General features: G+C 41.2%; 8 protein-coding genes, 1 non-coding gene and 1 pseudogene across 9 annotated transcripts; 6 read left to right on the top strand and 4 right to left on the bottom strand.

Annotated features, from left to right (window-relative positions):
* The first annotated feature begins 109 nt into the window (after window positions 1-109).
* Window positions 110-5,367, top strand: srek1 (splicing regulatory glutamine/lysine-rich protein 1). The gene is made up of 11 exons (XM_077737878.1): window positions 110-343; window positions 507-640; window positions 2,348-2,463; window positions 2,529-2,678; window positions 2,826-3,004; window positions 3,109-3,227; window positions 3,296-3,401; window positions 3,565-3,666; window positions 3,736-3,804; window positions 3,881-3,983; window positions 4,163-5,367. The coding sequence occupies exons 1-11, from the start codon at window positions 216-218 to the stop codon at window positions 4,250-4,252; spliced, it is 1,296 nt and encodes a 431-aa protein (XP_077594004.1). The 5' UTR covers window positions 110-215; the 3' UTR covers window positions 4,253-5,367.
* On the bottom strand, window positions 5,143-10,169 carry LOC144210921 (oncostatin-M-specific receptor subunit beta). The gene is made up of 15 exons (XM_077737879.1): window positions 9,999-10,169; window positions 9,850-9,903; window positions 9,643-9,702; window positions 9,435-9,558; window positions 9,007-9,158; window positions 8,754-8,920; window positions 7,965-8,100; window positions 7,798-7,886; window positions 7,533-7,725; window positions 7,214-7,438; window positions 6,995-7,129; window positions 6,631-6,780; window positions 6,285-6,510; window positions 6,135-6,216; window positions 5,143-5,769 (listed from the first exon to the last, which is right to left on the bottom strand). Exons 1-15 carry the CDS (start codon window positions 10,069-10,071, stop codon window positions 5,515-5,517), a joined length of 2,121 nt encoding a protein of 706 aa, XP_077594005.1. The 5' UTR covers window positions 10,072-10,169; the 3' UTR covers window positions 5,143-5,514.
* A 448-nt stretch (window positions 10,170-10,617) lies between these two features.
* On the top strand, window positions 10,618-10,689 carry trnae-cuc (transfer RNA glutamic acid (anticodon CUC)). The gene has a single exon. It is a non-coding gene; the product is annotated as a tRNA-Glu (tRNA).
* A 267-nt stretch (window positions 10,690-10,956) lies between these two features.
* LOC144210745 (histone H3) lies at window positions 10,957-11,464 on the bottom strand. Its single transcript, XM_077737590.1, has one exon. It carries the CDS (start codon window positions 11,454-11,456, stop codon window positions 11,046-11,048), a length of 411 nt encoding a protein of 136 aa, XP_077593716.1. The 5' UTR covers window positions 11,457-11,464; the 3' UTR covers window positions 10,957-11,045.
* Window positions 11,465-12,447: 983 nt separating this feature from the next.
* LOC144210627 (histone H1 pseudogene) lies at window positions 12,448-13,598 on the top strand (annotated as a pseudogene).
* A 94-nt stretch (window positions 13,599-13,692) lies between these two features.
* Window positions 13,693-14,578, top strand: LOC144210628 (histone H2A-like). The gene has a single exon (XM_077737387.1). The coding sequence runs from the start codon at window positions 13,836-13,838 to the stop codon at window positions 14,220-14,222; it is 387 nt and encodes a 128-aa protein (XP_077593513.1). The 5' UTR covers window positions 13,693-13,835; the 3' UTR covers window positions 14,223-14,578.
* A 240-nt stretch (window positions 14,579-14,818) lies between these two features.
* On the bottom strand, window positions 14,819-16,043 carry LOC144210629 (histone H2B 1/2-like). The gene has a single exon (XM_077737389.1). It carries the CDS (start codon window positions 15,551-15,553, stop codon window positions 15,179-15,181), a length of 375 nt encoding a protein of 124 aa, XP_077593515.1. The 5' UTR covers window positions 15,554-16,043; the 3' UTR covers window positions 14,819-15,178.
* Window positions 16,044-16,129: 86 nt separating this feature from the next.
* On the bottom strand, window positions 16,130-16,802 carry LOC144210421 (histone H4). Its single transcript, XM_077737088.1, has one exon. The coding sequence runs from the start codon at window positions 16,681-16,683 to the stop codon at window positions 16,372-16,374; it is 312 nt and encodes a 103-aa protein (XP_077593214.1). The 5' UTR covers window positions 16,684-16,802; the 3' UTR covers window positions 16,130-16,371.
* A 38-nt stretch (window positions 16,803-16,840) lies between these two features.
* Window positions 16,841-19,439, top strand: LOC144210413 (uncharacterized). Its single transcript, XM_077737078.1, has 2 exons — window positions 16,841-17,569; window positions 17,810-19,439. The coding sequence occupies exons 1-2, from the start codon at window positions 17,479-17,481 to the stop codon at window positions 19,168-19,170; spliced, it is 1,452 nt and encodes a 483-aa protein (XP_077593204.1). The 5' UTR covers window positions 16,841-17,478; the 3' UTR covers window positions 19,171-19,439.
* Window positions 19,440-19,627: 188 nt separating this feature from the next.
* On the top strand, window positions 19,628-24,823 carry LOC144210414 (cholesterol 7-desaturase nvd). Its single transcript, XM_077737079.1, has 7 exons — window positions 19,628-21,086; window positions 21,875-22,063; window positions 22,313-22,491; window positions 22,609-22,734; window positions 22,988-23,107; window positions 23,347-23,523; window positions 23,894-24,823. The coding sequence occupies exons 1-7, from the start codon at window positions 20,645-20,647 to the stop codon at window positions 24,053-24,055; spliced, it is 1,395 nt and encodes a 464-aa protein (XP_077593205.1). The 5' UTR covers window positions 19,628-20,644; the 3' UTR covers window positions 24,056-24,823.
* The last annotated feature ends 1,091 nt before the right edge of the window (window positions 24,824-25,914 follow it).

Genomic DNA, 25,914 nt, shown 5'->3' with positions numbered 1-25,914 from the left:
CCTATGCAATTAGAGGAAATCATAGTCCCTATGGTATTGGAGTCGCATGTTCACGTTCTCGTCGCGAGGTGGTGGTAAGTTGCCTCAATGTTGCTCGGCACTCCAATTTTCAATCAGAAGAAGTCAATGATTCTTTCCTTCGCAGACGTTAAAAAGACCAATATTTTATGCAGCCTAAATAACTCTGATTGTTATTAAAGCACGTATTTTTAGCGATGAGCGGCATCCCCGGCACTGCTGTCGTCCAGGTGACCAATCTGTCATCGGTGGTGAACAGCGATCAGATGCGCACTCTCTTCGGCTTCCTGGGAGACATCGAAGAGCTGCGCCTCTACCCACCCGAGTAAGAGCGAGACGCGGCTGCTCGGTGAGGTCTGGTGACACCGCGGATGCGCGGCCTGCGCCTGGACCTTGCTCGAATTTTTACATCAGTAAATAACGACAGATCGCCTTATGCTTTGATTTTAAAATCGGATTGTCCTCTTTTATGTGTCATCCTTCCACAGCAACACCACCCTGTCCTTCTCTTCCAAAGTGTGCTATATCAAGTTTAAAGAGCCTTCCAGTGTTGGTGTGGCGCAGCATCTCACCAACACTGTTTTTATTGACAGAGCTCTCATTGTGGTACCATGTGCCGAAGGTGAGTGGGAGGTGACCGTTAAGGTCTTCAAAATGCCTCTTGATTTCAGTGTGATCTTCCCATAGGTTCATCTCTTGCCTCTATCCAGATTGTCTATTAATTATGCATATCTACAAATAACTGTTGCAAATACAGGCATTGAATGCCATGGGGTTTGATGATGAATATTTAGTGTACATTTATGAAAAAGAAACAATAGATGAATAGTTTTAAAAGGGGTTATGACTTATTATGATAGTTACAACTGCCCACACTTGGTTGGGATAGGCTCCAGCACCCCCGTGACCCTTGTGACAATTAGCGGCATGGAAAATGAATGAGTAAATAAACCTTATTCAGTGCCAATAGTTAGTATCATGGCCTTAAGGACCAACAACATATTTTTTTAAGTGGACATAATCCCCCCCAACCCTTTCTGCCACCCTGATAACGTAGAAGTTTCTGCCTTAGATGGACTTGATTAATTTGGCTTTTTGTTTGTTTTCTGTGTGATTATGTGTGCATATCAGATACACGACCACACTACTAAGCCTGAGTCATTGAGGCATTGTTTACCAGGCCGCTACCGTCCTCGATGACGGGTGGCGGGGGGCCACGGCGCATCAGTGATCATGCGACCAGGAGTCATCCAAGATGGACATCTTGTCTCTCTTGTTTCCACCCCACCCCCTTTTTCAGTCTTTCCCCCTATGTTATCCACTATCTGCTTTCATTATCTCAGAAAAGATGTTTTTTCTCTCTTTCTCTCCTCTATCGAACATTGTGAGTTTATATTTGTTTTTGGTTTTTATTACAGTGGTACCTTGACCGATGAGCTTGATTTGTTCAATTTACTAAATTATGGCAATTCCTTTGGACCATTGAAATGTAATTAATCCCATACAAACCCACAAATACCACAGAGTTTGCTTTAATTATTTTATATTAGTGATCCAATGGTACTGATTTCACTGTCCAGGTTTTTTGTATCGGCCAAAGCCGATGTAATGTTTATTTTAAAACATACAAAACTTATATTTTTGCTTCAAACATTGTTTAACAACCTTTTTGTGGCAAATGAATTTCATGATTTTGCTTTAGCATTAAGCAACCCGGCTTTCTAAAGACAGTTTTGTAGCTATTGTACAGTAAGTCGAGGTACCACTGTCTTTTCCTTATTATTATTGTCCAACCGCCCCCGTTATGGTCCCCTCTTCTCTCTCTCTCCCGCTGCAGCTTGTATGTGGTTGAGTCGGCATGATGATGATGCGACGGGGATGCTAGGAGGGAGGATGACTAACACTTGCCTCTCTTGTCGTTGCCGTAGAAAGCGAGAGAGAGTGAGAACATCTTCTGACCCCTTCTGAAGTCTTCCCAGATAATTGTAGCGATTTGGATGTTTTCCATATCGATTTATAATAGTCATGATGATGATGATGTTGATGATGTTGATGATGATGATGATATGACACAGGTCCCCGCCCCGCTATTTTTACCTGTCCTTGTGCCCAAAAAGCCTCACACCCACCCGAAAAACCCTTCCAGAGCATTGTGTTGGTTATGGTTTATGAGCATTATATGTCCAGTCCAGGTGACTCATTCCCAAAAATGTTGACACGCAGCTAAATTTACTAGTCCTGAGTAAAACAATGCTCGGATGTGTAGAAAAATCGGTGGTTGTGTCTTTGCCGTTTTTTTGAACAGCTAATGTTTGTGTCTACCCTTCAGGGAAGATTCCAGAAGAGGGCAAGGCCTTGTCACTTTTGGCACCTGTCACCCCTGTTCACAGCCTGCTTTCTGGTGGGGGGCTACTCCCCATCCCTACACCCGTCCCACTACAGAACGTGAGTTGGGTGAATATATTTTTATCACTAATCTTGGATAACCTCTAACCTCCCTCCACTCCTAGTTAAACCTACCCTTGGTGGGTCAGGTGACTACAGCTGCCTTGGATGCTTCTGCATCCTCTGTCTCGCAGCCCCCCCTCATGGGTAATGTGGACCCCACCAAGGTGGATGAGATCAGAAGGACAGTTTATGTGGGGAACCTGAACTCACAGGTGAGTACTGGTCACCAATGGATCAATGTATCTATCGAATACTTGGTAAATTCTCTTCACTTCATTGTAAATGAAGACTTTTTCCAGACCGACTGTGTGAATAAGATGCTTTTGGACTGTAAAGTATTATGCCTTTTACCCCTACAGACCGCAACAGCAGAGCAGCTGATGGAGTTCTTCAGACAAGTGGGCGAGGTGAAATTCGTACGGATGGCGGGTGACGAGACACAGCCGACCCGCTTCGCCTTTGTGGAGTTTGTGGAGCAGGACGCCGTCGCCCGGGCGCTCACTTTCAACGGCGTCATGTTCGGTGATCGGCCCCTCAAGTATGTGAGAACCGGGTGCTTCCTGGTTCGAACTATGACTTCTGATTAATATATTAGAATTAGACCATGATGCTAATCTTTATGAAAATAATATATATTAATAGGGTGAACCATTCCAACAATGCCATCGTGAAACCTCCCGAGATGACCCCGCAACAGCTGGAAAGCGTGATGAAACGTGTACGGGAGGCGCAGTCCACCATTGCTGCCGCCATCGAGCCAGGTATAATGCCAATGCACGTCGAATGGTGTGGAGTTTGGTGAATGGGCGCCATCTTTTCTGTTCTATAGCGGAAAAGGAGAAACACTACGTTGCTCATTCGGGAAGATCCCGTCGACAGTCGCGCTCTCGCTCCCGATCAGGCTCACGCAGGACATCGTCACGCTCTAAACATGGGTGAGATGTCACTTCTTTAAGGGTATTTAGTAGTGTTGCCATGATACTGAAACTAGTGTGTGAAGAGGCATTTGACAGGATTTTAAGTCTCAGGATTTACATGACTTTGTTGATACAATTCATGGCTACGTTTGCTTCAATCACCATATTTTTTTGCTCCCAGGCCGACACAAAAGTGGCCAAGGACGGACGCACATGCTTCCCGGAGGGGGCATGGGAAGCGCTCTCGCTCCAGGGAAAAACGGCAAAGCATGAGTCGCGCCAGGTAAGTGCGGAAAGCCAATGCCACACTATAGAAGAAACTATTTCCTTGCTCATATCGTGCCTCTCTCAGAGTCCGTCGGCGAAGTCGGGGGCGCTCCCGGAGCCCTCCAAAGAAAGCCAGGTCGCCCTCCCCAAAAAGGTGAGCTTCACCCAGCAAAATTCGGAGAGAAACCAGCAGATTCAAACATTCCTTGACTCCCTCCATCGGTTTTTAGGATCAAGAAACGTCGAGAACGCAGTAGGGATGCGCTGGAATCTTCTTCATCAAAGTACAGGAGCCGCAAAGACGAAGAGCGACGAAAAGGAAAGATGCATAAGGTGAGTCATTTACAAGAAAAAGGCTCACGTTATATACTCCATATAGTCCGGAAACTGAAATGTACAACAGAATGTAGGGTTTACTTAAGCTTCTTGTGAGGACCATATTTTCATAAAAAACGGCTGGCACTTGAGCCGTAGTTTGGCTTCGCGCTGACGAGGACACTGGAATGTTTCAGGCAAGACAAGACGACAGAGAGAGCTCACCCTCCGAGGACATGCAGCACAACGGTGTCCACAAAGCGCGCAGTGATGACTCGTCCATTTGACTCTGGAATCATGTCGTCCCCGACTGACTGACTTTGAGTTCTCGATAACCGCTGCCAGGAGGGCAAGTGACCGCCAACGATGTCCAATTTTATATTGCAACACACGAAGAGGCGGCAAGCATACGACACATTGTTCATGATGCGCGCAGCTTGGTCACGTGATCACAAAATTGGCGTTAATAGTGTTCCTTACTTTCTCATTATGGTGGCACTAAAAGAAAGAAAACACTTGATGTTTCCTAGGGTTTGGTACTGGTTCCCAAGCATGTGGTGGGTAACTGCACTAAAAAATAACAAACAATATACGTTTTTAATTGTTTTAATTTATTTTTTACCCAGCCTGCTTGTTCTGTCAACAACAGTTTAGGTCAATGATGCTAGTAAGAACTTATAGTCTAGCAAAAAAAAAAATAGTATATGGATTTTATTTTATATTGATTTATTTATTGATGTAATGTTCACTTGTATTTTTAAGTTAAGTTGGTGTTTCTTTGTTTTTGTTGGGTGGTGGTTAAAGTACCATTAAGAAACCAGGTCTTTTAAAATCACCATGATCAGTATTGGATAAAACCAAAACTATACCCAAGCCTGCATAAAACTGCCTCCTTCACTGATGCTATTTGTTTGATAGAACCACTGAAGACCACTAACTGGGTCTTCACTAGTGTTGCAATGTATGTTTATTAACTGCCAAGATTAGAAGATTGTAATTTAAAATTATAAGAAAAAGAAAAAATATATATAACAATACTAAAGATGGTATCACTTCAACATTAGATTTCACCACCCGACCCCGCGTACCCTATCAGTCAGTACCTTTCACCCCAAAAAAAACACTAAGACAACTGTTTTAGCCTTTACTTTATATTGGTAAGACGCAGTAAGAGAAAGGAAATGTCTGCTTGCATGTGAGAATTAGAAATGCGAATATAAAGTGCCTATGCTGCAATTGTACAAAATGTTCTTGTGAAAATGTATTATTACCATGGTTAAAATCTAACGCAGATGAGGCAGTGTGAAGTCAAAAGTCAACAAATTAGTTAGTTTTCTTCTATTTTTCGAAAAGGGCACTGACGTGAGTGTAAAACGTTTCATGTACACAAAGTTCTGTTCTGATGTGATGTTTTAGTAAAAGAAAAAAGGTTTTTAAACGTGCTGTTTTTTTCTGCTTGATTAATCGCCCCCTGCAGGACTGGAGAACGCTCGATGACAAATGCGCGGTTTCCATGTCCATCAAACATATGCAAATGTCGCAATCCACGCTAAAGTGCATCACGTAGTCGCCCGCGTGAGCGTCCTTCGTCGTTGACTGTCATCAGCTGCTGTATGACGTCCAAACTGATGTATCCGCTGCCCATGGCGGGATGGCGAGAATTGGCAGCTCTCTGTTCATCGATGGCGATGGAAAGGCCGCGGGCCGGCGGGATGCTTGCGGAAAGTGGCGCTCGGAGTTCTACGACGAGCAGACTCAGTGCGTTGCATTCTTCCAGGTTGAGAGTCTCAACAGGTTGCAGAAGCTGAGGAATACAACAAAGCATCCACCTGGGATGAGTGAGATGTCTCAGGTATCACTTGACTATTTCTTATCTCCTTACGTTTGAAAAGATATTTGTGCTTTGTACTCCGATTGTTAAATTCCAACAGGTTCATGTGTAAGTACAGTTGACTGTTGAGAATCGGAAATATAAAGTATACATACGCCAAATTTGTACTTTTAATGTACTTCAATAAAAGAGCACCAGCTGGGTGTTGGAATCAGTATCGTGACCTAAGAAATAGACCATCGAAATTTAAAGCCAAAATGGCACACTACATTTGTATTTTGGGACAATATGGAGAAAATCACAAAACGTAAAATGGCCAGGAAAAACAAGACACTTACCAATCGTGTGGGTGCACTGAGTTTCTGCATGGATCTGCTTTTTTCAGGGTTAGGAATTTGTGGCCAAAAGACCACCTTGGCTCTGATTAGTGGGCAGAAAATAGAAAATTGTTTGTTTTTGTCTACTCATTCTAATTTGGAGAGGGTTACCTTCTCAGGATGGGAACTGTCAACATGGAGGCCAACATGACAAAGGTGAAGGCAACAATAAGTGCCGTGTGGTTCAAGAGACCTGCATGCCTCGTCTCTACCAGTCTAATGGCGCTTCGGATTCCTGATCCAGCTCGCGTCAATCCAGACATCTGAATCCTGTACGCTGCTTGGCTATGTAAGCCGTCTAATGTATAATTGTAGAGTCGTGGGCTCACCATGACATCTGAAATAAATGTCTTATCTTGAATACTCATGGAAAGTTAACAAATTTGAGTCACTTCCCCATCTGATATGAAGGAAATTCCCTCTTTTGCAAACCTAACAGCTACACACAAAATCTTACTTTTCTCCGGCTGCCCGTCCTCGCCATAGTAGATGATGTAGCCCAGTAAGAAACCGCGCCGGTCCTCTTGCGCAATAGCTGACCAGCGTAACGTCAGGGACAATGATGTGATGGAAACCACACTGACGTTGGCGGGAGGACTGGCTGGAGCTTGAAAATTGTGATTTTGTTATCACCAGTTTTGCTTTGATACCTTTTTTTCTGGATAGTATTGTTGTTTACTATGTAGATTTCTAATCCATCAATTAAAATAGGACCATATTCAACAACATTACTTAAATTGCTGGTCATTGTAGATCTCTGGAGTCATGTGATCGATATCCAGTACTGACATAAATGACATTAATAGAAAAAAGATACTCACGACCTTCCAGGAAATAGAAGCGAGCTCTGGCTTTGGTGACCTCCCCGCTGTTGTTGACCTGCATCAGGTTGCATGGTGGATTTTGATCACGTGCAAGCAATTTGACGGTGTAACTGGTGTAATTTTGAAGCGCATCTGGAGGCAAAAATACCAAGAAAAGTCAAGGTAAGTCATATTTGATCATTATCACTGTAACATGATATGCTATTTTAGCCCTACCTGGGATATCAACCAGCGTCCAGGAGTTGCTTGAGCCAAATTCCTTTAAGAAGGACTTGTATGATGCGTACGGTGGATGTGGTCCATAGGTGGTGCCCCATTCCAGACAGAAGCACTGATAATTCCCGACCAAGTTCGTCCATGAGACTGTGAAGGATGTCTGATGGTGTACAACCACTTTCAGATGACTGCCATTGTAATAAGCAGCCTCATCATCAGCATCTTCTGTAACAGTGAGAAGGTGACTGGTGGATCAAAAATGTCAGTTAAATGTATTTCTGCTCTTATTCTTTTTAAATTCAACCTAAAAAATGCTGACCGTTTGGTGGGGTCAGCGTAATGTTCCCAGCTGGCGACACACTGACGTTGTTGAAGGCGCTCACGTTGGCGTGGAAGACCGAGGCGGACAACAGCAGCGTGACCGGTGGCCGTGCCACGCTGACCTTTTCCGGTTTGCCTTCCCCTGACGCTTTAGCCACAGACACATGAAATCCATCATGTGCCTGGGAGAACTGAAGAAAATGTGCGAATGGTTTCCATTTTGCATCCCAATTTTTTTAATAACATATCTTCTGTTAATGTACCGTCCACATCAAGGAGACTGTCCTTTGTCCTCCTGTTTTGGCCATCTTGTCTTCCATCACTTGGAGGTTAACTGGAGGCCTTGTCAGCTCTGATGGGTAAATCTTACTATTGTTAAAATTATAATTAATCTTGTGTATAATGTACTGTACGTAGGCTGATACCTTACCTGGCGGGAGTGTGTAAAGGTGACTCCACGGACACTGCGAGCACTTGTCACTGACATTGCACGCCACCTGAACCTCAAGCACCGCCGAGGCCTTCACGCCTGCCAGATCGCACCCGGTGGCACTCCGGCAACACACCTGCACCAGATTGATCAAGGTATATTCGTGTAAAGCTCCTGTCCCAGTTTATTCCATTTTTACAGTTATTTCATTCTTACTGCTTATCGTTTGTCTTATACAAGTCTTGTATAAGACATCCGTTGACACACAAACATGGCATTTGATTAAATCGATAAGGTAAAGAGGAAGGATATTGCAGCAACCCACAAAAGGTCAAGAAAATATTTGTGCAAAAACTTGACGCCTCACGCAACACAAGCATAAATAGCGATCTCTCAAGGGTGATATAAATTGACCACGTCTTAGTTGGTTAAAAAGCTAAATAAAATACGAACAATATAATCTTCCTATGAAAAAGCAACAGACGTTATGGTTTTAGTATACCTTTCAACCTCGACCAATTACTCCCCTTATTAAGGATTGCAATTCCCCTTATTATGCGATTAAAAAAGTACACATTTACTCACAAAGGGTGCACTTAAAAGTCTCAAATTTTCTCCAAAGTGGACAGGGTGCCCAATCATTATGCACTAAATTCAAGATTCTGAATGACGCTGACAGCTTGACTGTGGGTACATTGTGTGCGCTTAAAAAAAATACTGTTATACGCCGTATACAATTTGAAAGATTAAAAAAAAAACGTATTAATTGACAGGTATGTTTTTAGCTACCTGTCGCCAATGCCCGTGATCACGCAGCTGGTGGCCTCGGGCCTCTCTGTGTCTTACACAAATGGCCGTGATGACGTTGGCATCGCCCAAACTCCACTGTGCGCTGACATTGACGTGATTTTTCGAATGACGCTTGAAGGTGACGCGATCCGGAGGACCGCAGCGCACTTCAACATGAATACAGGGAACGTTACAATACGAAATGTAAAAAAAAAAAAATGCAGAATGTCACAAACATGGCGGTAGGACTGACTTAGGTTGCGAGGGATCGCCGTGAGGGTATCTTTGGAGCATGCGGTTCCGACCTGTTCCAGAACCTCGACGGTCAAGTTGTCATCTTGGTACACTTGGATACCAGTCAACATGTCCTTTAAGTTCTTGTATACTCTGCAGTACTTGTCTTTCCTGATGGATGCCAGAAAAATATTTAGCATTTTACAGGGCAACCAAGTGACTATTTTTTGATAATCTCCATCTTTCAGTGTCATAGTATGGTTTGCTATTGAGGTTTATTTATAATGTTAATTTCACTTTTTTTCTAGTTTCAAAGAAATCTTTTGCTTTTCAAGTCTTTCTCCATTTACATTTCATTTCCAGAGCAGTCACTCAACTGCAAATGGACTTTTATTATTATGATTAAAATATGTTTCTAATAATTTGAACATTTTTTTCAAGACTGGCCTCTGTCGGATGACGAGTGTGAAGTTTGCCTGCTGCTCTTCAGCTGCTCCACGCCTCCAATGACACTTGGTCCTCGGGCCTTGAGGGTAAGATTTCCCGAAACATTCCAATCCAGTAACACCACCTGCCACCCCCCCAAAATATAATATTAATACGCAATGCATTTTCTGAGTCAGCAGCAACCTTCTAGCGATGGCTCATCGATTACCAGGCGAGATGAGGCGACAGTGCTTATACTTTGATGCATAATTATCTGCGCTGCAAGACACTGAAAAAAAATCCATTACATAATTATCATAATCTTTTTACATAATGTCATTGTTTACATTGGCTGCCATTGATTTTAACTGGGACTAAGTAGTACTGTCATATATAGTAAACAAGTGCATAGGTGATAAAAACTAAATCCCCGCACCTCCACGTTGAATCCGTCCAGGTGAGGATGCTACGTATGGATCGAGATTTGCACCTGATACCCCAAGAGAAAAAAATTTATATATTCGTATATGCTAAAACTATAATTCATCCAAAACACAACTAACCTACTTAAAATGACTTACTCACCAGTGAGAAGGATGAGGAGAAGCTGGTGATGCTCCAGGAACCGACAAAAATATCCAAATATGCTCCTGGTCATGACATTAACACATTATCCAGAACTTGAAAAATTGTATGGACTATCATAATGCATCTACATAAATATTAAAGCTTCAAGTGTGCAGCTTGAATGAAGAAGTTGACTCCCCGTTTGACAGGAAGTTCTTCACACATGACCACACATGACTGACTCACGCAAAGGTTTGTTTTTTTTAAAAGCTAACATTTTTATCAATTTTCTGACCCATCGCACATCTGTTAAAATGTTTCATCCTTGATGAAGAAAAAAAATTAAGTTTTTTTGTGTTAAGAATGTGCTTTTAAATGCCCTTTATCATGTTGGCATCTTTAAGTGTTATTCTAGGAATTTGTGGGTTTTGACATCCTGCTCAACAGCATTGCAGATAAGCCTTCTATCAAGACTATTGAAAGCCTTAACCTAAACGTAAAATAGACTCGTAAACATAGTTTAAAGTATTTGATTTGATTATGTCAAATAAACAACAACAACAACAACAACCATAGTAGGAAAAAATATGACATGTGACTCTGTTTGGATTTAAAAACTACTCATCGTTGAGTAACATCCCTGGTGGTCTAGTGGCTAGGATTCGGCGCTCTCACCGCCGCGGCCCGGGTTCGATTCCCGGTCAGGGAACATCTTTTATCATCGTTCGAAAAGATTTTAAATTGTAAATTTAAGCCCGATAATGTAGATTTACTGATTCAATTATGTGCCTCAATATATATCGAGATATTGTACGTTTTGTTTTAATTTTGTTGATGTGTATGTGATATATACTCGGAATTTAAGGTAATTAGTACTGACATTATTTCTGTCACCAGTAATGTTATTAATCATTGCCTACCATTATTGAGTAAATGCTTTAACTTTATCAGTACTTTTTAAGAAGTACTGTTATTGAACGACTACTTCTAAACCATAAAAGGAATTCCTCTTAGTTTGATTTGTAGTGGCTCTTAAAAGAGCCTTTGTTGTTGATGGGGATACGTTTAAGCTCTCTCCCCACGGATACGACGGGCCAGCTGGATGTCTTTAGGCATGATGGTGACTCTCTTGGCGTGGATAGCGCACAAGTTGGTGTCTTCGAACAGACCGACGAGATAAGCCTCGCTCGCCTCCTGAAGAGCCATGACGGCCGAGCTCTGGAAGCGAAGGTCGGTTTTGAAGTCTTGGGCGATCTCCCTGACCAGACGCTGGAAGGGCAGTTTACGGATGAGGAGCTCAGTGGACTTCTGGTAACGACGGATCTCGCGGAGAGCCACGGTGCCAGGTCGGTAACGGTGAGGTTTCTTGACGCCGCCGGTGGCTGGGGCGCTTTTACGGGCAGCTTTGGTTGCCAGCTGCTTCCTGGGGGCTTTGCCGCCGGTGGATTTACGGGCTGTTTGCTTGGTTCTTGCCATAGCGTCTTAACTCTTCTTAACTTTGGGAGAATGTGCGAAAACGGGGACTCGCGAGTCGCTTTTAAACGTGTGGTCGGCTTAAGCGCAGTGACGGGAGATCTCACCAATGTATTTTGATTGGACCGTGATTTCCCGCTAAATTCCGATTGGAGGACCGGATTGACGCTTATTTTCAATTGGGGGGTTAAGTATGTTCGAACTGGCCGCCAAAATATGAATTAGCTCGTAAATACTGGCGCCTTCAGTTGTTGGTTGTTACAGAATATAACACATAATACTTCGCAGTATTCGTATTTTAGTTTTGTCTAGTCATTACCTTGGCATCTTATTATTTACACATACTCTAATATAAACAGGCCTTCTTTGGTTGCTTTTAGACTATAAACAAACATATCTCAATTTGAGTTCATATAGAGAAATGTATACTAACCTCAATGTTAAAAAACATTTATTATCAGACAAACATTTCAAAACTTAAGAATAATAAAACTGCATTTAAAAGGAGGGATGAGAGTCATGAGATAGCAGCAGTATGATCACGTGTGTTTACTGCCTTCAGAAAACATTATCTTGTTCCAAAATAATCATTGGCACATGCATATTTGGAATAAATATCAGTGGGGGAATGTCTTATTTAATCTTTAAAATAATTTCCCTCTAATCCTGAGTTATTTTTAATTGTTTTTGGGGGATAAACGAGTAAGGGATTTCTTCATTGAGTACTACTTGTGCCGGGGAAGATGTAACATTTGGAAGCTTTGCGAAGAAAATGGAGGCACTCTACGAGTTTGAATCAAGTTGAAAGTGTAAATACACGAGTTGTCTATCTATTGAAATGATTTTGAATCATTTAAAATTCTCATATTGTCATTGTTTACCCTTTAAAGTGTACAGAGAAAACACAAGTATGGACAAGTCTGTCTTTGCTGTGGAGCGAAGGACCTGGTTGACTCTCCACGGTTCTCATGCTGCGTTTAAGTACAGTGTTCGCTGTGGGCGAGTCAATTCTCCATTCAGAGCCTCAGAGTTTTGAGTTAACATGGCAGAAGTAGCTCCAGCTCCCGCCGCCCCGGCGAAAGCAACAAAGAAAAAGACCACCACCAAGACCGCAAAGAAGAAGGTCGGGCCCACCCTCAGCGAGCTCATAGTCGAGACCGTGGCCGCTTCTAAAGAACGGAATGGCGTTTCCCTCGCAGCCCTCAAGAAGGCATTGGTTGCCTCCGGCTACGACTTGGAGAAGAACAAGTCCCGCGTCAAGACCGCCGTTGTCAGCCTGGTGACCAAAGGAACCTTGGTTCAGACCAAGGGAACCGGCGCTTCTGGCTCTTTCAAGATGAACAAGAACCCCGAGGGTAAAGCAAAGGCTCCGGCTAAAGTTGTCAAAAAAGCCCCTGCTAAGGCAAAGAAGCCTGCAGCTAAGAAGGCAACTCCGACCAAGAAGCCCAAAGCGGCTTCCACCAAGAAACCAGCGGTAAAGAAATCCACCAAGAAGCCAGTTAAGGCCACCACGCCCAAGAAAGCGGTCAAGAAGGTGGCCAAGAGCCCCAAGAAGGTAGCTCCGGCTAAAAAAGCCCCCGCGACCAAGAAGGCAGCTGCCGCCAAGAAGAGTCCTGCCAAGAGGGTAGCCAAACCTAAAACGGTGAAAAAGGCAGCACCCAAGAAGAAGTAAATTCAACTATTCCCACAAAAGGCTCTTTTAAGAGCCACCACATCATCTACAAAGCAAAATACTCTTACTTATATATATATATATTCTACACGTGATCTACATAACCGAACTAGCCAATATTAATGCAAATATTTTTATTCCTTAAAAAGGGCACCCACCGAAATACTTTTACATCAATATTATGTATTGCACCCAAGTTAAAGAAAAAATGCACCCAATGAGAGAATTGCATGAATAATGTCTTGCACCCAAGTTAACGAAAGTGCCTTTGTTGTAGGCTTGACGTAAACATAAAACATTAAAAAAAAATCACTTTTAACGTGTACCATAAAATTAGACGTCTGTCACCGTTAATGGCACAAAACAACTATAACGTGCCAGAGTTTTCCATTGAAATTGATAAGTACGTTAATTAAAAAATGAGTAGTGTTGTCATTAAAGTTCACAAACACGTGGACACTGAAATAAACAATAACCAAGCAATAAAAAAAAATAGGAATGATTTAATCATTACTGCTGTAATATAAGCAGTACTGATATCAATCACTGCACGCTGATGAAGCCCTCATGCTGATTGAACAACTGCTTCCCGTTTTAAACCAGCCAATCAATGGCTAGCAAATGTGAGTATAAATACGGTGCTCGAGAGAAACTGTCAGACGTCTCGCAATACGCCAGAAAGTCTACATTAAAACCATAACCTAATAAAAATGAGCGGAAGGGGAAAAACTGGAGGTAAAGCTAGGGCTAAGGCCAAGACTCGATCTTCCCGAGCCGGTCTACAGTTCCCGGTCGGCCGTGTCCACAGGCTGCTGCGAAAGGGCAACTATGGGGAGCGTATTGGCGCTGGAGCTCCAGTCTATCTTGCCGCTGTGCTTGAATACCTGACCGCTGAGATTCTGGAGTTGGCCGGCAACGCAGCTCGTGACAACAAGAAAACTAGGATCATTCCTCGCCATTTGCAGCTCGCCGTCCGCAACGACGAGGAGCTCAACAAACTCCTGGGTGGGGTGACCATCGCTCAGGGCGGTGTGCTGCCCAACATCCAGGCTGTACTTCTCCCAAAGAAGACTGAGAAAACTGCAAAGTCTAAGTAATTCTCATCCTTCAATCGCCACAACGGCTCTTTTAAGGGCCACGCACATATCTGTGAGAGCAAAACCTCCTTTAAACTCAAACATGAGTAGCTAATGAAAAATCACGTGCATGACTACTATGTTTATTTTTAACATGGGGCCTTATTTAAATCAATTATGTGAACGTGCTCAAAATAAATGCCTGAAATTGCAAAGAATACTCAAACTTATTTTGGAGAGGAAAGTAGCCTCTAATACTTGTACTACTAGATTGCCATTGATTAAAACTGGTAGCTAATGAAAAATCACGTGCATGACTACTATGTTTAAGCACATGTATTGTAATTTAGATACACAAAGTAAAATGTGTGCGGCAGTTTCCTCTGAAAAACAGCGTTTTCTTTTTAGTAAACTCAGCCAACACGTTTCAATTGTGTTGATATCAAAATAAATGTGAGTCTCCTTTGGCTTCGCTTGGGTTTGAAGGAGATGGTTTCTATGTAATATAATTAATGCTGACAACTTTTGACTGTACAATCTTTCTGTTTTTTTTTTATTTTTAACATGGGGCCTTATTTAAATCAATTATGTGAACGTGCTCAAAATAAATGCCTGAAATTGCAAAGAACACTCAAACTTATTTTGGAGAGGAAAGTAGCTTCTAATACTTATACTACTAGATTGCCATTGATTAAAACAGGATTAATCCTCAGTTTATTTCCTATTGCACATAATTTCATCATTAGTTGGAGTAGGAATTATGTATACCATTATTAAAAAGTTATTGGTATTGCTATTTACCACTGATTGGACATTAAAGTATCAGCAGGTATATATAGTTCGCGACCAATGCAGGGTGTCTGCAGTTCATAAAATCATATGTATTGGTCATATCTATAATATGAAAGGATTATTCTCTTATGATAAAGTGGTTGGCTCTTAAAAGAGCCGTTGGGTGGTGGGGACTGCTGAGCAGTTTACTTGGAGCTGGTGTACTTGGTAACAGCCTTGGTGCCCTCAGACACGGCGTGTTTTGCCAGCTCACCGGGGAGCAGGAGGCGCACGGCAGTCTGGATCTCCCGGGAGGTGATGGTGGAACGCTTGTTGTAATGTGCCAGACGAGAAGCCTCAGATGCGATACGCTCGAAGATGTCGTTGACGAAGGAATTCATGATGCTCATGGCCTTGGAGGAGATGCCAGTATCGGGATGGACCTGCTTCAGGACCTTGTACACGTATATGGCATAGCTCTCCTTCCTTGTCCTCCTCTTTTTCTTTCCAGTCTTGCTGACGCTCTTGGCGACAGCTTTCTTGGATCCCTTCTTGGGTGCTGGCTTAGATGGCTCAGGCATTTTGGTTCGAAGTGTTGTGGTGTTTCTTCATTGACAAGCCTGTAGCTTTTATAAGAAGCCTGGACAAAGGACACTGTACCAGCGCGGCGTTCTGATTGGCTAACTAGCATTCATTTGACAAAAGCGCGCTCATTGATATTCATTGCACGCCTTTTGCCGACCTAAAAGAGGACAGTTGGCTACATTTTGGCGGTTAGCCAGTTCACAACTATACTGTAGCCCTTTGTGATTAATAGCTAAAGTAGAAATTTGTCCTAAATTCTAGTGACATTTGTATACTCGTTCTGCAGTTGCCAAAATGTTTCCACAACACTCGTTCGACCAAATTGAGTTTAAATGTATTTTGTCCCCACATTGGTCATATGGAAGGACAATATCTAGTATAAATGTGCAGAATTAACCAGTCATTCAAATACACATTTTCATAGCAATGCAGACAATGCATCCAGTTTGGGAACAACTAAACCCAGACTTCTAAAAGAAAGCTTACTTGGGATTCTAGCCACACTAAAGCTCCCTTTATTTCTTATAAATAAAACTTAGCGTAATACTTTAAAGATAGTAGCACAGGAAATTCTCTTTCCATCTCCAAAGCTTTATTCTGTAAGTAGTTTTCATGCTCAAAATCGAAACTTTATTTTGGATAATTTGAAGCGTTACCAATATGTAAAACTGCCTGATTTTTATATTCTAGCACAATTATTTTAAAACTAATCAGGCATGAACAATTATGTATAACAATGAGAACATTAGGCTCGTTTGAGATGAAGTGTGTGGCCCTTAAAAGGGCCTTTGTATTGCTTGGAAGCATTAGAAATCTAACCGCCGAAGCCGTAGAGCGTACGCCCTTGCCTCTTCAGAGCATAGACCACATCCATGGCGGTGACGGTCTTTCTCTTAGCGTGCTCGGTATATGTGACCGCGTCGCGGATCACATTCTCGAGGAAAACCTTCAGCACGCCACGAGTCTCTTCGTAGATCAGCCCAGAGATTCGCTTGACTCCGCCACGGCGAGCCAAACGGCGGATAGCGGGCTTGGTGATGCCCTGGATGTTATCACGAAGGACTTTGCGATGACGCTTGGCGCCTCCTTTGCCCAGTCCCTTGCCGCCTTTTCCTCTGCCAGACATTTCGATTGCAGTTCAGTTCAATGCTTGATGCTTGCAAACGACTGAAACTGCCAATCTTATAGCAAGTCAGCGGACCTAAACGAGAGCGTGTAGAAGGGGGTGTGGCCTCACGCTGCATTCCAAACGTAAATGTACATTCTGTTATTTCAAACGGATTATCAAAGTCACACAGTTAGCCCAGTGGAGACAGTTTTCCCCATTTTAAAAGTTAATAGATAGACTCGTGATAAAAGATTGGTAGGTGTCACGTCACTAGAGGGACAAAGATTCTACTTTGAAGACATGCAAGCAACTTTTAATTTAGGATACTGTGATTGCTATTACCGCTTAAAACAGCGCAAGTTTTTTCCTGTGTTTAGGTTAACAACCTACAATAAATAGTACAAAAAGGGAATATTTGAGATGCTCTTGCATCGAAAGGCATTTTAAAGGCAAGTTAAATGATTTCACTGGATTTAACAACTTCACAGTAGTGTTGCAAATTTCCACCTTTGAGTGGCGGTAATATTTCTCAACCACAGTCCTAAATCCGCACACGAAGAAGAATCCTTGCGCATGCTCAGCGGTATACTCCTGGCACCGAGCAATTGGCATTGCTCTAGTATTGCAGCCTGACATTAAAAAAGGAATGCTTTACTAAACCTTTTTTAGGCGTTTCCACTTGTAGACATCTCGGTGAATGTCCAAGCTTATGGGCCTACTTAGCATATCTGAGTTGCCGAATATACAAAAAAAAAGGCATTCATGATCACGTTCAGGCCAAGGAGATTGTGAACAACAACAACAACAGTCGGAATGCACGAGCAGCAACTTTGTGGTGCAGAGAAGGAGCAACAACTTGACGCTATTTCCAAAACACAGCCAACAATTTGCTTTCAGAGAGCAGGTTTGTCCACTCTTACCAGCCTAGGAGATATCTGAATAAATGTGAGGTGATGTGTGTCTGAGAATGTTGTCGTATCTTGCAATAATATAGTCACGCCAGATTAGATTGATTGTTCCGAATATCTGCCATGATTATAAAACACGTCAATCAAATATGATGTACACTATTAAAGAGTAAGAACAGGATGTTGCTAATAAATGAGATTTGGGCCATATATGTTTGTCTTTTTGTGTTTTGTAGGTATCAATAATCTCTGTTTGGAGCAGCTAGAGCCAGATTTCATCATTAAACAGGAAGTGGAGGATGAGAACATCCCCCACATTAAAGAAGAGGATGTGGAAACTTACTATATCAAGGGGGAAGATGAGCCCCTGCCCCTCTCCAACAAAGACGAAGAGCCAACGCTTCCATTCATCAAGGAGGAAGACATGGAGGAGATTGTCACAAAGCTGCTAGATGGAGATGATCAAAATGAGGTGAGTAGCAGCTCTAGTCAACCCGTAATAACAGAAGGTGATCAAGATCACTGTGGAGGATCACAAGAAGATGGCCTCTTCGCACCATTATCAGACAGTGACGACGCAGACCCACAATCTCCTCACACTGATGATGACGACGAGGAACAATCTGGAGGTGAAATGACATGTTACACAGAGAACCAAAAGAAATGGAAATGCTCTCATTGTGGGAAAAGACTGAGTTGCAAATCTAGCTTGAAAATTCACATGATCAGCCACACTGGTGAGAAATCTTTTTCTTGTTCAGTGTGCGGTCAAAGATTTGCGCATAAAGGGAACTTAAAATCCCACACAAGCACGCACACTGGCATGAAGCCTTTTGTCTGCTTAGTTTGCGGTAAAAAGTTCTCCGATAAAAGATATTTGAAATTACACTCAAAAAGACACACTGGTGAGAAAAATTTTGCCTGCCCACTTTGCGACCAAAGATTTTTCATCAATGGGAATTTAAAAGCACATCTAAGAACACACACAGGCGAGAAACCATTTTGCTGCTCCGTTTGTGGGCAAAGATTCTCCGAAAACGGAAGCTTAAAAATACACACAAGGACGCACACTGGAGAGAAACCTTTTGGCTGTTCAGTTTGTGGTCAAAGATTCTCTCAAAAGGGAAGCTTGAAGATACACACAAGAATGCACACTGGGGAAAAACCTTTTGCCTGCTCTTATTGTAGTCAAAGATTCTCAGTGAAGGGAAGCTTAACCGTACACATCCGGACACACACAGGGGGGAAACCTTTTCTCTGCACCATTTGCGGTCAAAGATTCACACAAAAGGGAAGCTTAAAAATGCACACAAGAAATCACACTGGAGACAAACCTTTTTTGTGCTCAGACTGCGGTCAAAAATTCTCTAAAAAGGAAAGCTTGAAAATACATACAAGAACACACACTGGGGAGAAACCTTTTGCCTGCACCATTTGTGGTCACAGATTCTCTCAAAGTGGAACCTTAAAAAGGCATGCAATAACTCACACAGTAGAGAAACATTTTACCTGTGCAATTTGTGGCCAAATTTTCTCTCATAAAAGAAGTTTAGAAGTACACACAAGAACACATGTCGTTGAGAAAACTTTTGCCTGATTACAGTCAAAGAGTCCATCAAAGGGGACACTCAAAATACACTTAAGAATGCACACTAGAGTAAAGTTAAAACTTAATTTTGAAGTCATGTTAAGATATTTTCAATTCGCACTTTGACATACCTCTTGATTATATCTATTAACTAGGATTATTCTGTTTTGTCCAATGCAATGTGCATAAGAACTGAGAAAATAGTTGCTTGAATTTGACTTTTTCACATAAGGTGGAAAACTGCTTATGATCTTGAATAAAATGAGGACAAAAAACAACTTTATATTACTCTTTGCCTTTATTTAACCGTTTCTACGGTATAAAACCAAAATACTGTACTTTGTATTCTGGGAAATCATAGTAATTTTAGCTTCAAAATTGACGTGAACGCATGTAGTTTCAATGTGCCCTACGGCTGACTGGCAACTAGTCTAGGGTGTAGTTTGCCTTTCGCAAGAAGTCAGCTGGGTTAGGCTCCAGCAACCCACTCATCCCTGCAACCCTTCAAGGATGCGTGATATGGAAGATGAATGAATGAACATTTTGCTTAGTTATGACTATAATTTAAAACATATTTCTTGAGAATGAGAAAGTCCCTTGTGACAACAGGCACATGCACCACTTTTAAGGAATGTAATGATCTCACATTTCCAAATAAGCAGGTTTGAGCGCCACATGTGGTATTAAAAGTGACTATAGGGCAAATCCTTTAATGATATTGCTTTTACTGCACCTGATTCTATTGTGATTGTTTAAATATTTCTGTAGTTAACGGAATTGAGTGTTGTGGTTACAGACTTTACTCTGGGTGTTGCCTGGCATCTTTGGACAACACTGCATTCAAGACAAGAAACAAAAGACTATTATAAAATGTTTGGCTTGAATCAGAAGTCTTTGACATGGCAACCCATGGCGGAGATGAAACAAAAATTAACATACATCTGCGGAAAAATACTAATGTCGAAATCAGTGGACCGTGGGGAACTGGTTTAGTCTGCAAAATGCGTCTTTCGTATACAACTGCAACTTATTTAACTTATTCCGTACCATTGATGGTGCTGGATGTCTAATTGCCCCTCACAGTCAAAATAAATTGGACTTTATCCCTATCAATTGCATACAATGATTTAAAAACTATGAAAAAAAATCCACTGTAGAGTGTGGGGCCATGATTGTTCAATTTTATTTCATTAAATTAATTTGTATTCTAATTGTGTTAATTTATATAATGTACTATGTTAAAATAATACAAAAAAATCAATTAGTATAATAAATAATATTTATAGTTTGTGCAAAAGTGCAAAAAGACTGACATTGGTTCAAAATCTATGGAAATCCTTGATCATATTCCTTGGAAACTTCATATTTCTTTGGTATATCTCTCAGTCAGGGTGTGTTTAAGGGAGGGAGCAGGAAACAAAATCCACCTCGCTGCTGCGCGCCGGCTAGAATAACTCAAAGGTGTGGTCAAATAACCATTGCAATGCTGCAGTCTAGTTCAATGGGCAAACATCATCTTCATGGAGCAGTTGGCGTGGCCGGCCTGGCACTATGTGCAATAATTCTCTTCTTCCTAAAGACCAAAGAACCATGGGGTCAGCTATCGGGCATAGACCTTTCTATATTGGAAGACACGGTCTCGCACGTGGCTCCAGTCCACCTCCATCTTTTCATCATTTCCTGCATTTTCCTCATCTTTTTTACCTTTATATACAAGTTGTTATTCAGCCCATTAGAGATGGTCAAGTTACCTGAGGATGTCGGCTACATCGCGAAGGATGGTTGCTCCAAATCGAGGACTGCAAACGAAGTGCGGCGGCGCAAGAAAATTGGAGACCTGCCCCCGGTTTACCCGAACGGATGGTTCCGAGTTCTCGATTCACACATGCTGAAGATTGGTGAAGTCAAAGAGGTCACTGTGGTTGGTAAGTGGCACTGCATTGATGTTATACTTGTTCATCAGGAAAGATTCAATCAAAAATCGGAGGCGGATTTTATAGGCTACACAATGTTTTGTTAAAAAGGCATGTTTTCCAATATATTGCAACTTTAAAAAAGGCTATTTAAAGTCAATTGAAAACTCCAATTAAAACTAATTCACCGCTGAAGACATAGTATTTTACTTCTATTGCAAATATGTGGAAACGTGTTTTATTTTTTAGAAACTGCTTTATCTATGACCAAATTATGATTCATCCTAGAAAGTATTGCACCTGACAGTGCTCATTTATTTCACCCCCCAAATGCTCTGCCTGGGTGAACATAAAGTTGATGATTTAAATGGATATCTCCTGCAGTACATGTGCATATAAATAGCTTCTCTAACCTAAAAAAAACCCCATTGACCTTGTCTCAGTGCTGGCAACTGAAATAAACTTGTATCCAATTTAAATATTTGTCTGATTAGCCTTTCAGGGTGTGTCAGTAACAAACACACTGCAATCTTTGCAATTTCACAATTACAAACTCATGAATGCTGTAGCCATTTGAAATCTCACCGTGTTTATTTTTGTTTGTCCAAAGTGATTGAGCTATTGCCAAGTCAACTATTTTTTCATCTACTGATCAAATTTCAACAGTCACGCACAATCTTTACTACTTTTGGATTTCCATTTTGAAGTTTCACCTGCTGTGGCCTTTCTCCATCTCCTTCCCTTGTGTCACCCTGGTGTTCGTTATATGGAGTAAATAATTGTTCTTATTTCTTTTCCAGGACAAAATCTGGTAGCATTTCGAGGAGAGGATGGGAAGGCACATGTATTGGATGCATATTGCCCACACTTGGGGGCTAACCTTGCTGTGGGAGGACATGTGGTGGGAAACTGTATTGAATGCCCATTCCATGGATGGCAGTTTCAGGGTGACAGTGGAAAATGTGTACGGATTCCCTATGCTGAAAAAGGTATCAACCATTAGTAGTAAATCATAACCCTGTAAAGCAAAAGTATTAACTACTACAACTAGCATTTGAACAACATTGCTCTTGTAATAGCTTATTTTTTAATGTATATGACGCCACAAGACTATATGAAACACTATTTATTGTCTACTTCTTGAAAATATTGGCCTTAATTGAGAGATTTAAACAAATGAAAAAGTCTTTGTTATGCGACTTTCTGGCATTTGCTGTTGTTATTTTTTTACCTTTTAGTGCCTGATTTTGCAAAAGTGGGTGTCTGGCACAGCTGTGAAGTTAATAGCCAGATCTTGGTTTGGTTTCACTGTGATGGAGAAGAGCCTCACTGGACTGTGCCAGAGCAGGAGGAGATTTCCAAGGGAGAGTGGGTGTCTCGTGGGAGAACAGAACATTATGTCAACGCTCACATTCAGGTACTGCACGCACTTCCCAACAAACCCCATTAAAACATGCACAAGCACGTGTTTTACATTTTGTCATAGAGAGGAAAATGGGATGATGCGTGACTCAGAATTCATGTCATTTTGCAGGAAATTCCAGAAAATGCAGCAGACATCTATCACCTGACTCACTTGCACACGCCAGGGCTCGTCAGTGGAGTTGATCTGCGCTACATCAAAAACCAAACCTGGCAGTTTATGCAACATGACTGGAAAGTAGGTTTATATTTAGTTGCTGTAACTGACCTTTTCCTATCTCCCGGCCTCTGAGTTAGCCTTCCTAGCAACCTTAAATAATGAGAGTTTGATTCCAGATAATATTGTCTCATTACATTCACATTTTTCAAGTGTAATAAGACATCTGGGAACTCTTCTAAGATCTGAAAATATTTTTATTGTTGCCTGATAATCTATGTGTATGGAATTATATATGTCTGTAATTTTTCTTTTTTTTTCTTTTTTATTTAAGGCTCAGTGGGAACCCGAGTCCTCCCCCAACAGTCATTGTTCTCAAATGTTGTTGAAACATTCCCTGTATGTATTTGGAATCCACTGGCCTATACTTGATCTCCATGTTGTTGCTAGACAGGTACATAGCAAATCGATAATTCATCTTCATAGACTCCTTCCTTCTAATAGCAGGGTCATTCTTATAAGCGCGGTGACCCATATATGAGCTGCCTTGGGTAATCTATTTTAAGCATATGCGCAAATGCTGCTCCACGCTAGAGTGAAAAGCTGAGAAATACCTCAAATGAGCACATAACTGCCCATTTTCATGTTTCTAAACTATTAAATGAAGACTAAATGCATATTTGTTTGTTTCAGGTTGGGCCAGGACTGGTGTTTCTGCGTTTCCACCATAGTTTTTTGGGCAGTGGAATCATCATCCAAGGTGTGACACCCGTGGAACCTCTTATGCAGTGTGTCACTCACAGAATCTTCTATCAGTCAAATATACCAACATTTGTGCCCAAATTCATCTTGAAAGGAGAATCCATACAGGTAAAACTCTATTTTTCTTTATTGTTTGATATGGAAGACAAAATGAACCACAACACATCATTTCAGTCAGTTTTATAAAAACATTTTTCTTAATTTTCTATCATTTCTTAATTAATTTCTCCATCAGATTCTGATACTTTCATTTTAATAAATGAGTGAGAGATGGGAGAAACAGAAAGTATCCATTTGAATGAAGGCACTAGCTAGTTATTTTATTTTATGTATTTATTTGGACGAAATAGTTTGAACTTTTCATAGACTTCACAAAGGAGACAAATTGGCTTAACTAATTCATATTTGTTAATCACATTGCAAAATGGCAGATAATTGATCTAATGTTTTTTTTTATGCCTTGTCATTTTGTGCCTAGTTTGAGCGAGATGTGATGGTGTGGAACAATAAAATGTACGTGCTTAAGCCTCTCCTTTTGAAGGAAGATTCAACTATCCAGAAACACAGACGCTGGTACAGTCAATTTTACAGTGAGAACAGTCCTCAGTTCCATTTCCAGCGTGACACTTTAGAATTTTAACCTCGATTTGGTATGTTTTTGAACAATTACTTTAGCAAATGTTTGCAGTATTTATCAATTTCTTATATATTCACTTCATTTATGTCTATATACGGCACAAATATATCCAATTATAGTGTTTTTAATTAGTTAGAAGTCCCAATAAATCCTGTGGCATGTTGAGTATTTGTAGAACTATGAAAAAGGAGCAAACGATAAGAAGAAATTAGAGTTTATGGATATTTATTTTCGACCTCATTTTACTTGTCCACCATGACTGCTAAATTGAGTTATGAAAAATAGAGAAATTGAAAAAGCACAGAAATGAAAGTATATGTGTGGTTTGTATCATTTCTTTTTTATATTATGTTATATTACAAAGTGAATATCCTGACAATGATTACATGCAGTAATATTGTGGTGTATTTCATGCCATATTATGTGAAAATGGTGAGGATATGCCAATAAAATTCCTTGAATAAGTAGATGTCGATTTGAGAGAAGCTGAGAGGTTAAATTAAATCAATCGTATTCTTACGTGAGAACAGCTGTCGGGAGAGAGGCAAAGCGGGCGGCAAATGATGACAGATGTACTGTCCAAAAAGACATGCAACATCTGTTGCTATACGCAAGACTTGCCAGACAGGAATTATCTTTGCTGTGGCGTAGTGTTAGAAGGAACGTTAACGCTCAAATTGTCATGAGAATCCCATCTACAGCGACCAGCCATTTGATTGGTATGGAAAAATCAGAATCATCTCCCTGGGTTCCAGTATTTCTTTACTCATTCTGTCCAAATTATTTCATTCGCATAGTAGGCCTGCAGGAGGAGTTAGATATTGCAGAATGCACCTTTTTTTGCAATGATATCTGTCATTGGAATTGACTCATGTATCTTTTAGCTTTGGCAGATATAACCGTCTTTGGCACAAGCCACAAAAAAATACAAAAATTAAAAAAACATGAGGGTCTGTGCAAAAAGTTTGTGTGGCAGGTTAAAAAAAGAATACATGGTATTCGGTAAGGATGTACGTCTTGCATCTTTAATGAATGCATGCAAATAATTCTGGTTTGTTATTTGACTAAGAAGAACCAAAAAGGTTGTTTCAATTTGTATAGCTGTTTCTCAGGGACAACATTAGCACAATGTCATCCTGCCTCTGAGCTAACAGGACAGTCTAATTTGACCCATCTATTGATTAGTAAAGATCGATAGGTGTCAACCGCCACTGTTTGTTCTAACAAATGTAGCTGAAACCTGACATCCACAACAATTGAGTTGAACGCGTGAGAACTTAAGGGCGGCTGGAGAAGAGGCTCATACGGCTGGGTTGAAACATCTATGATTCATGTGAGCTTAACATGAGAAATACATCAGAAAGGCAGACCTCAGTTTGACGTTGAGTCACAGAAGCATTCATTTAAAGACTGCATCAACTTAGGTCTTAAGTCTGCTTTGCACTTTCCTTCTTGATTGGATAACATGGGCTGCATGTCAAAGCCGAGAATCCTTAATGGCTGTTTCAGTGTTGCATTCATATTTAGTAATGTGAAAAACACATTGTTTACGAGCAGCATAGCATTTTTACACGGAGGCTGCAAGCATGTAAAGCGATTTGAACCGTTTAAATGTAAAGCTTTATGTTTTAACTACATTAGCATGTTTTGCACGTAGAGGCCTTTTCAATTTGCAGCTATCTGATGATATGAGTGCATTTTTGTGTACTGAAATTCAAACGCACGACTGCGGCCTACTCAGCACTTTGTGCTTATTTACTGCCTTGGTCTAACTGAGTGGGAGAGTTTTTTTTTTATAACTCATAGCAAACTTATGTAATTGCCGCAGAGTGGGTTGGGTCAGTATTATTGATATGAGGTTT

This window comes from Stigmatopora nigra, chromosome 17 (assembly GCF_051989575.1).
Source record: "Stigmatopora nigra isolate UIUO_SnigA chromosome 17, RoL_Snig_1.1, whole genome shotgun sequence".
Lineage (NCBI taxonomy): Eukaryota > Metazoa > Chordata > Actinopteri > Syngnathiformes > Syngnathidae > Stigmatopora > Stigmatopora nigra.
This window is presented reverse-complemented; position numbering and strand designations above follow the sequence as displayed.